At 48.4% G+C, this 16,968-nt stretch overlaps 1 protein-coding gene across 1 annotated transcript; it reads left to right on the forward strand.

Annotated features, from left to right (window-relative positions):
* The first annotated feature begins 13,890 nt into the window (after positions 1-13,890).
* On the forward strand, positions 13,891-16,851 carry HOXA13 (homeobox A13). Its single transcript, XM_090046689.1, has 2 exons — positions 13,891-14,712; positions 15,341-16,851. The coding sequence occupies exons 1-2, from the start codon at positions 14,040-14,042 to the stop codon at positions 15,583-15,585; spliced, it is 918 nt and encodes a 305-aa protein (XP_089902815.1). The 5' UTR covers positions 13,891-14,039; the 3' UTR covers positions 15,586-16,851.
* The last annotated feature ends 117 nt before the right edge of the window (positions 16,852-16,968 follow it).

The raw sequence follows: 16,968 nt of genomic DNA on the forward strand, positions 1-16,968 counted from the left end.
GCAGCGCTTGAGATTTGAGGCAGATTTTTGGGGAAGATGCACGGAATAAATGACCACGTTTTGTCTGCCCAGAGCTCGCTGGATGCAGTTGCTCTGATCAGGACTCCCAGTGGAAATCCCAGCCCATCTCCAGGATGGTTGTAATTACTTCATAGATAATTGATTTCTGGATGCACATACTCCATGTACAGAAGACATATACGCGCTACATACGTTAGGCGTATGCAACTATTACATTATGTATAAATCGAACGAGTATTTTAGTATGATAAAATCATGAGTACCGTGTCTAATCCACGAACAGGCATAACATGGAGATGTTTACATTAGGAAAAAACAACTTTAATTTTAATGCTATCACATTTTTCTTATATTTTGTTTGGTACGTGTTTGTCTTCCCTTTGGCATCTGGACCTGCCCTTTATCCCACTATTGGAGAAGGCGATGTACTTTGAACTGCCTGTCGGTCATTTTGCATAGGTTTTATTTTTATCTCGGCTTACAGGGGATACGTGCAGAGTGATTATACTACAGTCCAGGCTCCAGAAGGGCCTGGCATCTCCCCCTCTGAAATCAATGGGAGTTGTGCCCTTGTCTTCCATAGGCCCCGGATTGCGAGCCTCAGGGACAAATGGCCCTGCTTCACTGGCGCTCCCACCTTCACGATCACCATCTTTCGTCCCAGACAGGCTCCTTGCTCTGTGTGGAGGGGTTTCCCAGTGTATTACACTTCTCCCCCGCACAGAGGAGAAGGCACATGGAGGGACTTGGGATTCGCCCTCCCGCCGCGCTGGCAGGGCACTCTCCAGTCCCTGCCCGGACCCGGCAGAGCCCGAGCCCTTTTCAGCCGCTTGTGTTAGTTATTCTGGAAAGCCGAAGTGGGGTCGGACCGGGGAAGAAGGCAAGAGAAAACGTGAGACAGGAATGGAGATGGTTAGGCCCTTTCTCTGCCTAAGTCCAGTGCCTAAAACTCCATGCGAAACTAATGGCTTTAGCTCCCTAGGTTCCCAAACCTATAAGAAAAACGCGAGCCAAGCTTTTACTGTATCCGTCGGTAAAAGAAAGGAAAAATTAGGCGTCACGACTTGATTGGCAGTAAAAGGACCCACAGATCTCAGTCCCTTGCAAGTGTTAACCAAAAAAATGTCTAATTTGAAACCAGGTGCTAGCACTGTAATAAGTGAATAGTCCCAGCTTTCTCTTTAACGTGCTTTCATTATTATTTGGTAGGTTTTGTTCTGCGTTTGTAAAGGGCTGTTTGTGAACTCACAGCCCTGCCCTGAGAGTGGCCAGTGTTGTCCCCAATGCCTAAATCAAATATATTTTGAAAGTGAAAGGAATATTAAGGAGATAATTAAAGATTAGCTTTTCAAACATCCCTAAATCATTTGCTGAGTTCAAAGGGGACGCACCGAGTATGTTCGTTTGGGGTTTTTTAAATGTTTATGAATAGATTTATATAACAATATAATGTTTATAGATATAGCTATATATCAATCTTTCTCCTTACATGCTCACTTCAGTCTCTAGGCACTGAAATAAATAGGAGAGAGAGATTTAACAGTAGGAAAAACATTCGCAATCAGTCCGGAAGAAATTGATAATATAATATCATGTACTATAATACAACATAATACTTCTATAACATAACATAGCATAATAATAGTATGATATAATAATGCTAGAATATAATAACGCTACAACATAACATGACATAACATAACATAATTCTCGAGACCTTCTTTTCCCTGTCGAGGTTGTCACATTCCCACTGTCTGTAGGTAAAGATGTATTTGCTCCTTTCTAGCTGCAAGACACGATGTGTCTGTCTGTCTAACCCGAGCCCGGGACCGTATATTGCTCTAAAGTAGAAATGTCAAAGTAAACTAATTTACCACCTGGATGGCCTTGACTTCGGACGATTACAGTTTAATCCGAGGTGCGTGCACCGCTTCCCTGCGTTATTTAAACACATCAAAGGTAATACAAGGATCCTCAGTGCCCGACCCCGCGCAGCCCAGAGCCCGGCTGCGCAGAAATCCGTGCTTTATTCTAGCCTAAGCTCCGGGGCTCTCTTTATAGAAACTGGGGAAACAAAGAGAAGAGAAAAGTATTTCATTTCAAGCCGGGATGGCAGACTTCAAAGGCTCGGCGGGATCGGACTCTCTGGAGATCGAGACAGAGCCTCGCCATTATCATTAGCTGCGAAGACATCTAGTGGGAATTTCTTGCAACTGCAGCCCGGGCTGGTTCCTCGGCCGGCAGCGATCTTGCCCCGCGACTTCGCATGTGCGACCCCGGCCTCCCGCCGCCTCCAGGTCCGGGCTCGCCCGCCCCACGCCGCGGGACGGAGCTCTGCCTCCCGGCAGCCGCCGGCCGCCTGCAGTGCCCGGCAGTGCCAGCTGCAGGCTGGAGACCACCAGCTTGTCCCTGGGACTGCATCCCGCTCTGCCCCATTGGCAGCCCAAGATGCCAGTCGAGCCCAGCACAGCCCTCTTGGAGGTGCCAAATCCCAGTGGCCCACCCCCCCGCCCCTGGCCCAGATCAACCGGACAGTGGAGCCCCCAGGCCGGGGGGGGGGTTGTAAGCACCCCGCTCCGGGCGCTCTGGCTCAGTGGGGAGGGCTCGCCCCGGCCTCTGGCTCTGTGTGTGCAGCCATGGTCTGTCTGACCCCAGGCAAGGCGAGGCGGTGCCGAGGGGGAGCCCGCCTGTCCAGCTGGAAGCGGCCGGAGCCCAGATGCCTTGAATCGCTCTGCTCGTTTTATACTAGTTCTGTCTTTTAACTCGCTTGGCAAAGGGGAGCGCTCTGAATCACGCGGGAGACGCTTCCAAGGATCTGCTGGCTGCCTCTCGGGGCATTCGTCTCTTTCCATCTCATGAGCACCAAATTCAGTGTCTCATTAGCCTGGTGTTTATGGGGAGCTGGAGACATCTGATGGGAGGGCTGTGGCCCTGAGCCTGGGAGCACGCATCGCCACCGGAGCTAATGACCATCTTGTGATGTGTGGCAGCAACACATCTGACAGGTGGTCTGTTCAGAAACACCGGGGGATTTCCCAGCGAGAGCCGGTGGGGCTGGAACCGCTCGCGGTTGCTGGGTGGTTTCTTTTCCAGGGTTGGTGCCTAGATGAAGCGTGTTCTCCTCTGTGGGTGGGTGGGTTTCTTTTTTCGTTCCCTGTCGCATTCAGCTCGCTTCCATCTTCGTCTTTGCCTCTAACAACGAAGCTGAGCTCGGGCTGACCTCTAGGGACCTGGCTTCACCTGCCAAGGGTCTCTCTGCACGCCCACACCTCTGACCAGCAGTTTCTCTCCCCTCTCCCACTGACCTTGCTCCGACCAGTCCTGTTCGGTCTATCGCTTAATTTGGGGTCAAAGGTTTCAAACCCGGCGGCCGACAATTACGGCCCCAACTCCAGGGGGGTTGAACCTGAGTAAAACCGAGCTGCTTTTTCTAGCTGCGGGCACCTGCTGCCCCGGTGGCTTCGCTGGGGCGTATGGATGCTCATCACCTCGGAAAGCAGACCCGCTATATCGAGGTGCCCATAGACGCAGGGACAAGTCCTACCGCAGACACCCTCCTGGGAAAGCAAAATGGGCAGACGTCTGATATTTTTGTTCCTTGAGACCTTTCTCTAGGCCTCCCTGTCTCTGCCACGTCGCTGCTCCTCTCACCCTTATGCCCGGCACACACATTTCTGGGGGAGCCCTTCCTGCTTGCTTAATACTGCAGGTGTGGAGCAGGGATTGCCGAGCGGGAGTTACAGCTAGGTCGTGTCCATGCCACAGCCCCACTGGCTAAACAACTTTGAGATGTGTCCCAGCTGCTGGATTATCTGGGACTGTGTGTACACACACATGTGCGGGTGCATGGGCGGTCATATAAACTGTAGCCAATCCTCCTGGGATTTTTTTTTAAACCCCTCTCACACTCACGATGCAGTGGACAGGAAATTCGCCCAAACGTTGTCTCTTTCCCGTCTAACATCATTTTCCCCTCCTCCATGATTGCTCCACGGGGGAAGGGGGTGGCGGGGAAGATAGACCACGGGATAATGAAGCAAGGACTGCGGACTAGCTGGATAGCCGCACACACCTCTGACATGTCTTTCAGAAAAACCCTTGGGTAGCTACAGATCCGGAAACATCCTTCCCCCGCACCCAGCCGCAACTGACTAGACAGCCAAGTTCACGTTCATTTAGTCGGCAAACGTCAGCCATACTTCGGTCCTTGTCACCAAAGCGATCATTGCAGTTGATGCCTTCGTCACCTGGCGCACGAAGTAGCCCTCCTGGCTGAGGCTTCCCCGAGATTTATGGCATGCAGCGCAGAGCGCGCGCTCGCCCGCGGCAGCTGGGACCTTGAGCCCCGCTGGGCAGCAGGTCAGGCTTTCGCATTACCCCTGCTCTGTGCTGCCGCTCCAGGAGAGGCTCCCCCCTCTTTTATTTGCTAAAAGCAGGAGTGTGAGTGTGCCTACCACCTGACCGGCACTTTTTCCCCTCGAAATATCCATCCGGGTTTGCCGTCTGAGCCAGGCTAAGATCCGTTGACCGTGTGCGTCTGACCCGAGAGGAGGACGAAGAGCTTGGACCGCAGGTTTCCTATGCAGGGTGACATGCGAATCGTCGCCTTCAGGGACATCCAATTACCTTTGCACCAGGCGATGACACCTGACCTCACGTAACCCCGCAGGGATTTTAAAGAAATGTGGCTTTTGAAAAGTGGATGAAAGCAGGTCATTGCTAGCAGGCACCCAGGGGCTACTCCAGAGCTAGAAATGTGGCGGATATTCAGCGAGTAGCCCAGCCTCACTTAAATCTACAAGAAGAGGCTTTCCCCTCGGGACATGGTGACCGGGGAACTTTCTGCTTGCAGTATGTGTACTAAGTCACCTGAGTGGGTGTAACTGTGGACTATTTATTTGGACTCTTATCTTGCACAGACTGCTACGAAAAGCTGCCCTCAGTATTGGCATAAAAACCCTTTCTTTGCATCACTCCCCCGAGAAATGGGATCTTGGACAACTGGACCTTCCGAATTGCCTTCCTAGCATAGGGACCGCAGCATGTACCTTCCTCTCCCTTCTCAGCACCGGCCACAACCCTCAATCAGCCCCATAGCCTGGTGCACAGGCGGCTTGTCGTCCTCCAACTGAGCAGGAGCACAGGTTAGGCTTGCTAGTCTGTAGCCATTTCAGCGTGTGCTTCACCATCCTCCTGCTGAAGTCCATGCATGTTTGGGGAGTGGGAGCAGGACCCGACCCGGTGGGCAGGTTCTGCCTCTGCACTCAGGGCAAATAGCCTCTAGGTTACCAGGGATGGAGGGATGACACAGGGATGTTTATTTCTGTGCTGCCAGTTCTCAGATACCACTGCGAAGAAGGGACTCAATGTGTACAAGCACCTAAGGCAGTGGTTCTCAACCTTCTTGGAGTCGAGGCATGTCTGGATAAACCCGAGGTGCCCTCGGAAAATACCAGCCCTTATTTATTTATTTATTTATTTATTTATTTATTTATGTATTGCCGACAGAAAAATAATAAAGCAGTTTTTTTCTGTTGCAAAGAATTCAGAAAGACCGTGGGGATGGAGTTCTTTTTGAAACCTCTGGGTTTCTTTTGTGAATCCCGCTTGCACACTTAACAGGGCTAACGTTGTGTGGCACCCCCGTGACACTCCTGAAAGGATCTCAAGGCACTGCAGGTGTCCAGGGTGAGAATCACTAACCTAAGGTGACCAGGTCCCTACCCCAGAGTGCATACTGTCTAACTAAGGACGGAAGGCAACAAAATAATACTGAAGGGACCCAATGGAAATCGCTGCATCCTTTCACAAGCTTGATTATTAAGTTCTGACTGTGCTATTGGATTCATTGAAAAACACTGACCACTCTCAGATGTAGCTTAAGAAGCTACTTACGCCCCCAACTAAATGGGTAAAAACCTTCTTGCACAGGCTGCTGGATAGAGCTATGGTGTATTTGGGTTAGGGGTTATCATTTAATGTCCACAACGCCAGATACGGAACTGAGCGCTTCAAAGATATTTAGAATACACCACTCAATTCCGAAAAAACACGAGAGTCCACGCAAAACAATAGGGAGCGACACTTTCCCACACAGATGTCCGTCGGAAAATACTATGAATTCGGTTTGTGTTATATTATGCTGCAAGAACATATTATTTTACTTTAGAAAATGTATTCACTGTATATCAGCGTGACCATAAAGAACTCAGTTATTGCGTCTCCTGGCAAATTGCAAAGGTCTCCGGTGTTTAATGACAGCAGAACATGTTTCCCTTAAGTGTGAAACGGGTTATAGTAAATGTATTTTGGGCCTGATCTTGCCCTGCCGACTAAGTATATTAACGTCTGTATATACGTGCATATGGTGAGCTATAAAATTATAAAGTATGAATTTTAATATCGAGGCATAACTCAATCGTATACCGGGAGGTGGCTGGTATGTGGTCCTAGCCACAGGCCCACGGTGAATAAAGAAGGATAGATAAATGTCTGGACCAGTTACAGAGAAGCTCCCAATGTATTTATCGTCCTGATCCCGACACTAGGATTGGGGAGGCGGATAACAGGACTCTCCAAACCATCGCGCCTCGCTGTTCTCCCAGGATCCTGGGGTACAAGATTACCAGCAGCTCACGCATCAGAAATAAACCATGGGATTTCCGTGAGAGCAGAGCCTTCCCTTGCAGATCCTCTTGCAGCTGCCCATTAGTCGTCTTCTTGGAGCAAACGTCTCTTAATGGTTGAAAATAACTGTATCTACTGGGTCAGAGATCAGGTGCTGGTGGAAGAAACAGCTCAAATCAGTAGCATGTTTTGATGCCCCCTTCACAGAGAATACTCCTGTCTGGGAGGGAGAGAGGGCGGGGGGCCGTTATGCATATTGTGTCTGTATGTGTGGACTTCCCGATGGAGTTCAGGCTTCGTGGCGCTGCTATTGAACATGCGGATGCTTCATAGTAACTGCCAGTAAAAACTAATCTGAGATTATTTTGTCTTTAGTGACACCCGTAGGTTTTCACTCGGCTTGGGCTGCTCGGGAAAAGCTGCAGAGCAGAGCAGTCGTGAAGAAAGAAGGCTCTTCGCGCTAAGCCGCACAGCGAGGAGCGGGCAGGAGCCTCTGACAAGAGCCACCTTCTGACCCCGAGACTATGTCGCTGCTAAAGGTGGAGTCCCCGAGGGACAGGGGCGATCGGATGGGCCGGCGCGCCCTCGGGTGCTACAGGTGTCACCACAGGCAATGCCCATCGCTGCAGCAGGGTACCACTGCCAGCCTTGGTGGGGCGAGCCAAGGTTACTGGCACGCAGCGGACAGAGAGAACGGGCCCGGCTCTGCCCTCAGGTACCTGGCTTTCAGTGGAGGATTTGCCAGCCCACTGCTTTCATTCAGTGGCCTGCCGCTGCCAGTGAAGTAAGAGGTAAAACGCCCATCGGTTTAGACAGGAGAAGGATGGACTCCACGTAGACATCCGTGCCCCCAGACCAGCTGCTGGTTACTCAGGCACGCACAGCTCAGGGGAATGAGCATGATTCAGCCATCTCCGCTCTGCGTTTGGGAACTGTGGCAACATACAGGGCACGTCAGTAAATAAGACACGGGTCTGACCGGGAAATGAATTGTACACAGCTCTCGAAGTCCCCAGATCAAAGGTTATGTATAAACTCAGACTGCTTGAGGACAGAGTATATGCTGAGATTATTGCTTGGTGATGCCCCTTGCTAGCGAAGAAGGAAAAGGACTGTCACTTTTGTTCCAGTTTCCCAAACCCTTGAGTTGGACTGCTAGGGAGAGCGGGCTTCAGGAACCCCCTACAGCCCCTAGATCTCATCATTGTCTTAGGTAGCTCGTATCAGTATTTTGAAGGGAAGGTAAGACACTTTACAGGGTAGCGATACATATTTCTTTGAGCGTGCTCTCAAAGAGCGCAGTGCACCCCGCGTATGGACAGGGATAGGACTGGAAAAGGCAGAGGGAAGGAGCTCAGTGGGACAGATACAAACCGCTAGGTAGAATCTAATCATCTACCCAAATACTCTGAAGATTTAAATCACCTCTGAACTAGAACAAAATAGGGTGGGGGGGGGTTGGGGTTTTTTTATTGTTTTTATGGAGGGGCGTGGGTGTTCAAACAGCTGTCTTGCTGGGAAGGCGAACATGTCCAATATTTCCTGTAAGATTTTTCCCCCGTTTCCCCCCTGTAAACCCTGTACACAGCACACTCTCCCCCGGCACTAAATGTCTCATTGTTTCCGTAGGTGAAGATTTGGTTTCAGAATCAGCGTCCAAAAGTAAAGAAACTCCTTTTCTGTCAGGACAGCAGTAAAGTCCCCTCCTGTTACTGAGCGATCCTAATGGGACGCTATGTAAATGCTACTATTAAATGAATGTTATGGTGATAAAGGCTTTGTGAAAACTATTTCTCCTGAATTGTTGCAAACCTAGATTTCAGCGTCCCGCCTCCTTTTAAAATCGAAATCGACGGCAGGATAGGGCCTGCGGATCAGGAAGAACTCGGAATGAAAAGGGCTGAGGGATAAGTTTAATTGCAACAATGTAGCTTGTGATCATGTGGTAGCAATTAATATCAGCTCCCAGCAGAAGTGGAAAGAATAAGCAACTGGAGCTCACTGTACACTGGGTTTCTTTCTTTCTTTTTTAATTGTGGCCAACTAGCAGATAAAGGTAAAAAGTGACTTAAACCTGAAATGTTAGCTCGAGAAGGCCAATAGGTAATAGGATATCAAAAGAGATTAGCAGAAGAGATTGTCTTCCAGCTACAAGTTCTACTAGGACTTTTGAACAGGAAGATGAACCGCTATCATAAACACGTTCTGGGATATTTATTGATTATTATTTACTTAAAAACATATAACTTCGTTATCTTTGTGAACCCGGGTTCAACGGGGGGGGGAGTGTTTTAGTTTGCTTGGCGGGGCAAAATTAATTAAAATTGGAGGTGGGATTTTATCATTGCATTCCAGCAGTCCTGAGCGCTGCTTGCAGAAAGCTTTCCAGCGTATGTTTCTGTTTATCAGTGTATTTACATTACCCTGAATTTCTCCTACCAGCCATCATCTAACAAAAGACTTCTGTTGATTTAATCCGCCAAATATGGGAAGAGGGGATAATCCGTATCTCTCTGGAGCTGTGTGCGTGAGAATATTACAGTAAAATGAGAAAGTGGCCATCAGGAGGACGCCATTCACCCAGACAAACCCACTGGGCCAGCTCCATCCTCACGTTAATTATTTGTCGATTTTCTGCCTGGGTGTCTAAACTTCCTTCTTTTTAACTTGAAAAATGAACCAAAATGAAGTGATCATTCGGATCACCCTGCCGGTATATAGTAGCCATGAAACACGTTGCAGAGAAAAGAAAGGAGTTCTGAATGCATCTTATTTATATGAGCTGGTGATTTTAAAGCAAGTATAGACTGAAATATGCATATATGTTAATATATTCGTCGAAATTTTTTTCGTCGTCTTCGTGTTTAGGAGAGGCTCACTTGGGAGCATTACTGTCACCAGGAATCTCCACGGGGTGCGCCCGTCTCTGCCTTGGCTTTTAAAAATTCTTCTTATTTTGCAATTATCTTAGAGCGCCCCAGAACGCAGTGGGAGGGAGAGAGTTAAGATGTCCTGCAAACTCGGCTCGTAAAGCTGCTGAGTTACATTAGAAACACATGAATATCCTGAAATACAAAGTGTCTTTAAAACGTAGCAAGGAATGTTTATCTCAATACTGGATGAGAAGAAATTATGGAAGAAACCAGCGTTGACAGACTCCCTCCAAATTAGTGTTATGGCAGGTAAATTTCATTTGCTCATGAAAATCAAATTCGATTAAAGAACTCTCCCTGCTCTCATTTTACTCTCTGTCTTCCAAATCTTATGGACTTTTAAGGAACGAGATGACTTATTAGTAACGAAAATTACCCTCCGCCCACAAAGTCCTTTTAGCGGGGTTAGGAGGATTTGACTATGACTAACATATATTTTGAGTTAAGACCCATAAGACTTTTTATGTCTTTTTAGGGATTATTAATTGATTCTATTAAAGGAGGAGAGAGGAAATATTTATGGATTACCTGTGAGTATCTATAGCTTTGTATTATTTGTGAAGAGATTCTTCCGCTTACATTGTATTAGAAGAAATAAATGTGGTTGAAAATCACCGTATCTGAAGAGCTGTTGGTATGTGTGTATGCGTGCATTGTGTGCATGTGTGTGTTGGGGGGGAGGTTGTTATCACACAAAGAGCTCCTCTAAGCAGCTTCCCCAACCTTTACCGTTAGATTGCTAGAAATTCTGCCTCTACCGACTCAGACTTTGCAAAACTAGATATTTAGTTGAATGTACTTTAAAAAGAGAGAAGCTATAAAGCTTCTTAAAAAAAAAAGGTGGCCATATTTCCGTCCTATTGGGAGATTTACAGATTATTAATATTTACAGGTTTGAGGCCACATTCCTGGCAGCCCTTACTCAGGCAAAATCCCGTTGACTTCAGTAGAAGTTTTGATTGCTGCGGGTGTGGAGGGTTTGACCCTGGCTGGTTATAACTAAGGGCCTGATTCTGCGTTCGTGGACACTTGGGAGTTGTGTGAGACTAATCCGCTTTACACTGGTATAGGGGAGAGAAGAACAGGGGCATGCTGCACATCTGAACTGGAAGGGCAGACCTCTAGGGCTGAACCCCACTTGTGATCACTTCTGAACTGTATGGGACTGAAAGAGCTGAGCCCACTATAAAGTCCTATCAGGGAGTACAATGCACCTCCTCTTTCCTTCTAAGGAGTTAATCCTCGTTTTTCAAGGAAACGGTTTCACACCTTTATTGCTTTCCAAAGTATATTTTCGTACTGTATAATTACAAAGGCTTCAGAGGCTTCCCATCACTTCTCAGGAAAATGCTGATGCTTTATCATACGGTTGTAATTTTCTTAGGCTTTCATGCGTCCTGATAAAGGAACACAACTTTATTCATCTTGTGACTAAACTTCCCTCCTGCGTAAACAGTAGTGAATTAATGATCCAATTCACTTTCCAAGACGTTTTGTTGTAGGAAAGCTTGAATTAAATCAACTGATTCAAGTCTTCAGTTCCTTCACTGCCTGAACGTGTTTATATCTCCGGAACATCGTAGTGGGAAAGCCCGAGCAATGTGGCGAGTAGTTTATAGGTAAGGCTGAGGCAAACTCAAGCCTGCATTACACCCCGGGGTTCATGAGAGACTCCAGGATTTGGGAACAATAATGGCTGTGCTCGATTCCTTCAGGCTCTCTAGATCATGTGAATATTTGATGGCAGGTCTTCAAAGAGGACCCCTATTCCTATCGCTGGGGCTGGGAATGGTTCGGGGGGAAATTAACTGAAAATTGTTGATATTTTTCTCCTTGCTCAGTGTCACGGACTCGTTAAACCTGACTCCGAGCAGAACCAGGAAACCAAAACAAACATACCCATTGCCTTTTGATCTGCCAAAAGCGCGTCTTTTTTTCCTAGCCTGGCCTTCCCCTGCTCGGGTGCCACTTGGGCTGCTTTGAAATCTGGTCCTTTCACCTAGCTGCAGCGATTCAGAGGGAGGTGCTCGACCCCTGATCTCATCAGCACAGATAGATGCGCTCTCCTTCCCACCTTACATCTTTCCGGGCTGGGGGAGGAAAAGGACAGTTTAATTTAATCTCATCTCTTCCCCTCATTTTTGCACTGAGTTGGAACAAGCCCAAGTGGGCCAAGAAAACGGGCCCCTGCACACTCTGCGCCGCGCCTCAAAGCTGCGATTTCACAAGGCTTCACCCTAAATGTAGAAAGGCTTGAAAACCAGAGCAGCCAGCGGCAAAGCGCCGCAGCTGAGCAAAGCCAGGAGGAGGAGGGGAAGGGGCAGAGGCAGAGGACAGTTAAGCAGATGAGTGTTTTCATGGCTTCTTTCTAACAAATCAGACCGGGTCCTCAAGCCTTGAATGACAGTTCTCACATTGGCTAGCCTGCAACTTTCAACTTGACCTTGGCCTCTAGCCGTGTCCAACCCGTATATAAAACAGCACTGCCCATATAGCTGGCTTTTTTTTTTTTTTGCTGCCCCGCAATGCGTTTTGAGAAAGAGGTCGAGAAAATCAGGGGAATCCCAACTCCCCAGATAATCCCAGCTGAGCATGGGCTTGGAGGAGTCCACAGGTTATAAAACTGTAGCCTGAAAGAAAGGAAAATATGCTGGGAATAAATATTTACATTTGGTCATCAGGAGGAATGCGGAAAAGAACACACCAAACGTAAAATGGGAACTGCTCCTTGGCTGTAGTGGAAGGAAATCGCCAAAATTTTGTTCAGTAGCCACAAAAAAAAGAAGAAGAAATAAAAATTGGCAAGCCCGGCATCCCTTCGCATGCAAACACCGCCTTCGGACCCGTGTGCTTGCCTCTGAAAACACACGAGCACCATGCTGGTGGTTAAAATAGCTGGCAGCTCTGCTCTTCGCCTTATACAATGAAAAGGCAGCTCCCAAACAATGTAAGGCTCCTAACTCTGCGCTTGTAGCAGTGCGGTGCAAACAATGCTGCAACGTCAATGGTTAGCACAATGGTTCATAAATACATGGAGCTGTCAGGCTCACAATAAAAAAGCACGCAGCTACACGTTCTGTGCTCAATCCGGGGGGATCGGGGGGGATTTTCGTCCACCCACGTAAAACTGGAGGCATCATATTTGGAGATGAACGCCCTGGGGTTGAGGCAACAGCTAATATCTAGCTCGGTGCCTCCATGAACGAAGGAACTGGAGTAAAGGGAGGCACACATCCACGCTCACCGTAGAGCGAGGTGCCTATTGTAATAAAGTACAACTGTGTGCGGCAGCATTAACAACGTGTAAGGAAATGCACCGTTGCAGGACTTTTTTTTTAAAACCATCAAAGAGATTTCTCATTAAAATAGCTGAGCCACCTCTTCTTTCCACGCGTGGCTTGCTTAACACATCGGTACAGCGGAAAACCGTGTTAGGCAAGGGCAGCCTTGCCCACCCCCGCGGAACAAGCAGCGTGGATCCTGATCCGACGGGGTATTTCACGGTCAGAGGAGATGCGAGCTAACGTGCAGGCCCAGGTTGCATCACCGCAACAACAAACCGCCCCGTGCGGCTAACACCGCGATCCAGCCAACCACCCAGCACCCATCATAGCGACCCTGTATTCCCCTATCTCTCCGGCTAATCCCACTGCTGATGCTTATGGCAAAGGAAAACCCGACCTGAAACCATACGCATATACAGCGATGTCTTTTTAAAAGTGCTGCCGAGTTTCGACGTCCAGGAAAAAAGTGTGACACCAGCTCCCTATGTCAGCTGTCCTGATGCCTTTGCAAAGGGAGCGTGGCACCCTCCACCTTCTATTCCCTGGAAGATTTAGGCACCAGTCTGCTGTCACCGCCACCGTCCAGCACACCTAGGGGCGCATTCAGAGCCAGGGACTGGCAGATTGTTTCCTCTCTCTCTCTCTCTCTCTCTCTCTTTTTTCAGGACCCCTCTCCCCGTCCTCCCCCAGGCTGATCGGTAAATAAGAGCTGAGAGGCTTGGATTTCAGGGAGCTGGAAAGCAACGTGGCGTGCACGTTGGAGTTGTCGCAGCAAATTCTCTTCCGTGCAAGCCCCACAAGAAGGTGGGGGGGGAAATACCCAGATCAGGCCCTGGGCCAAAACAGATATATACCTGGTTTCTTGCTTGGGCCAAGCTTTTATTCCCCCCTGATCATGCAAGCGTGTGAGTGGTGGGGGCAGGCTGGGTCTGTGCTGTCCGCTGCTGGAATTCCAGCCCCTGCGCGATTATTGCATTATTTAATTATCTGCACTTTATTCCTCAGATGTTTATCAGCTGCTTTGCATATCACGTGGGGCCGGGCGGGCCAATGGGCTTCCTCCTGGCGCGACACTGGCGCGTCAGCCCTGGTCAAGTCTGGGAGATTTAGTATCTCTTTTTTCAGTCTTTGGGGCTTTTAAAAAAGAGCCACTAGTCTCAATGCGGAGCGGGCTATGACAGCCTCCGTGCTCCTCCATCCCCGCTGGATCGAGCCCGTCATGTTCCTCTACGACAACAGCCTGGATGAGATCAATAAGAACATGGAAGGGTTTCACGCAGGCAGCAACTTCGCGGCGGCCGCGGCGGCCAACCAGTGCCGGAATCTGATGGCTCATCCCGCATCCCTGCCGGCCCCCAGCGCCGCCGCCTACACGTCGAGCGAGGCGCCCGCCTCCGGCATGGCCGAGCCAGCTGTCAAGCAGTGCAGCCCCTGCTCGGCCGCCGTGCAAAGCTCGTCCGGGGCCGCGCTGCCCTACGGCTACTTTGGCAGCGGCTACTACCCCTGCCGCATGACCCACCACAACGCCATCAAGTCCTGCGCCCAGCCCGCCTCCACCTTCGCCGACAAGTACATGGACACGTCGGTCTCCGGCGAGGACTTCACGTCCCGGGCCAAGGAGTTCGCCTTCTACCAGGGCTACGCCGCCGGCCCCTACCAGCCCGTGCCGGGCTACCTGGATATGCCCGTGGTGCCCACCATCGGCGGGCCCGGCGAGCCCCGGCACGAGCCCCTGCTCCCCATGGAGAGCTACCAGCCCTGGGCCATCCCCAATGGCTGGAACGGGCAAGTGTACTGCCCCAAGGAGCAAGCCCAGCCCCCCCACCTCTGGAAGTCCACGCTGCCGGGTAATGCACCTGCATGCTCCCCCCGTGCTCCTTGCCCCGCTCCCCTCTGCCCTGCCCGCTCGGCTGGCTCGCCTCGGAGCTCCCCTGCAACCTGCCCCCGCTTCCCACCTCCCACCCGCACACGCAGGCTCTCAGGGCAGTCCTGCCCGTGCCCAGGCGCCCGGGAGTGGGCACTCCAGGCAAGGAGAGCAGATGAGCTCGCTCGCATGAGCGAGTGAGTCGGAGGGGGGGAGAGAGGCAGCTGAAAAAGGCTGCGGAAAGGTATTAAGTATTCGCTCTTAGCAAGAATTTTCCATAAATACTCCAGCCTGCACACTCCATAAATTACTGCAACTGTGTGAGGTTTTCCCGAGATGCCTGTCAGGGCATTTGTGCCTGAGTGAATCAAGCCCCTAAACGCTGCTTCCTGTAGGGGGGAAAAATGCATCTCCCCCATATTCATAGTATATGCACAGGGATCCCATATTCCGAAGGGTCCTGTCCTGCCCCGTGCAAGTCTGCTGAGCAGGGGCGCGGGGGAGCGTGCTTGAACCTCGGTGCAGGGCTGTAGGTGCCCTGAGCAGTGGGAACCGATTTCTAATGCCTGCTTCCATGGGGTTGTTGGGTTGTTTTTTTCCTTCTGTTCCAGACGTGGTTTCGCATCCCTCGGATGCAAACTCGTACAGACGTGGGAGGAAGAAGCGAGTGCCTTACACAAAGGTTCAGTTAAAAGAACTCGAAAGGGAATATGCAACAAATAAATTCATTACCAAGGACAAACGGAGGAGGATATCGGCCACCACAAATCTGTCAGAGAGACAGGTTACAATTTGGTTCCAAAACAGACGGGTCAAAGAGAAAAAAGTCATCAACAAATTGAAGACTACCAGTTAATGGATTAACATGGAGAAGCAGCGACTCAAAAGTTTGAGAACTCTTTTTGGTGCCCAGATTAAAATAAATATTAATAATAATTAAAAGAAAAGACAGTGGACTTCTTCGTTCAGAACAAGAGATCTGTATCTTTGGAATTATAGCCTTTTTTGAAAATATTGCTGTAGGAAATGGTTAAAAGTGACAGTTCTCCCTCAAATCCAGACCAGACAGTTCCTAAGTGACAAACTGTGTAGGACCCAACTGCCCAGCCTTGAGATTCTCACTCTCAGTTCAGAGCCACAGTTTTCTGAAAGTCTTGTAAGTACTTCGGTGACTTTAGGCTTGTAGAACATTTCTAACGGTTATAAACTGAAAGCTGGTTAAAATAAGAAGGTCGATGTAAAAACATAAGCTCTTTTTCTTCCATTGCAATCCAAACTGCATGTTGAATGACCGCTCAGGTAAACCATAGTGGTAAAAAAAATGTACAATAGCTGTCTGTTTAATGCATTTTATGTCTAAAAAAGAAGGTACTGGCTAAGGATTGCAGAGACACCAGTAATGAAGGAAGCTCTGTGGAGGATTAATCTTGATAGCAAATTTTAAAGCAACGCAAAGTATTGGGGATTGAAAGGCAAACATTTGCTTGGAAGTATCTTTCTTTGAGTTGTTTTCCAATAGCTATTTCTTGGCATCCGAACTGTATTTTCTGCAGACTGTACAATAGATATTTTTTTATAAAAGGATTCACCATATTTTAAACTTCATCCAAGAATTATTAAATACTGTAAATCCTAGGAAAGTTGAACACGTTTGCCTCTGAGTGGATACAAACACATGAACATTGGCATTTTTTTGTTATAATAAAAGCCCTTTCTTGGAAAAAAAAAATCTCAGAGAATGTCGAACTGAAAATACATTTTTCCCAGAAATATTTCGAATTATATAATCTATATTTTGATCTATCAGTAATTAGTCGTTTATCCTTGTTTATCGTCTGTTATGAGGCCGCATTAGAAAGTTTAGGGATTCTTTTTACAGCACCTTTTAACCCAATCAGTTATTTCAACCAGCACATTATTTTGTTTTTATTCACTATAAGAAGCTATCTTGTAAATAAAAAAAAAAAATCAGCGCACTGTGAAAATGTATTTGTGCACCCTCATTTTTTTATATTTCTACTGAAACTGAAAACCCGAAGACGTGTAGATAGGTATAGTAGTCTTCATACTGTTAATAAAATAGTCACTGTAATACAACCTGAAAGAAATATTCTTTATTTTTCCACATTTACATGAATTTTGTAAAAAGCAAGGCAAAGCAAAACAAACCAGACTCTCTCTTGTAATCGTAATAATGTTGTCTTCAATTACTTACGCGGTCCATAATTTTTCCTGTAAA

Source organism: Crocodylus siamensis, chromosome 5, assembly GCF_052110815.1.
Source record: "Crocodylus siamensis isolate JL-2025a chromosome 5, ASM5211081v1, whole genome shotgun sequence".
Lineage (NCBI taxonomy): Eukaryota > Metazoa > Chordata > Crocodylia > Crocodylidae > Crocodylus > Crocodylus siamensis.

What these genes read in the sequence shown, in the direction of transcription:
- HOXA13 (XM_090046689.1), top strand. Translation starts at nt 14,040, where the DNA reads ATGACAGCCTCCGTGCTCCTCCATCCCCGCTGGATCGAGCCCGTCATG. An exon ending in CTGGAAGTCCACGCTGCCGG is followed by an intron (nt 14,713 to 15,340) that starts GTAATGCACCTG and finishes CTTCTGTTCCAG; the next exon opens with ACGTGGTTTCGCATCCCTCG.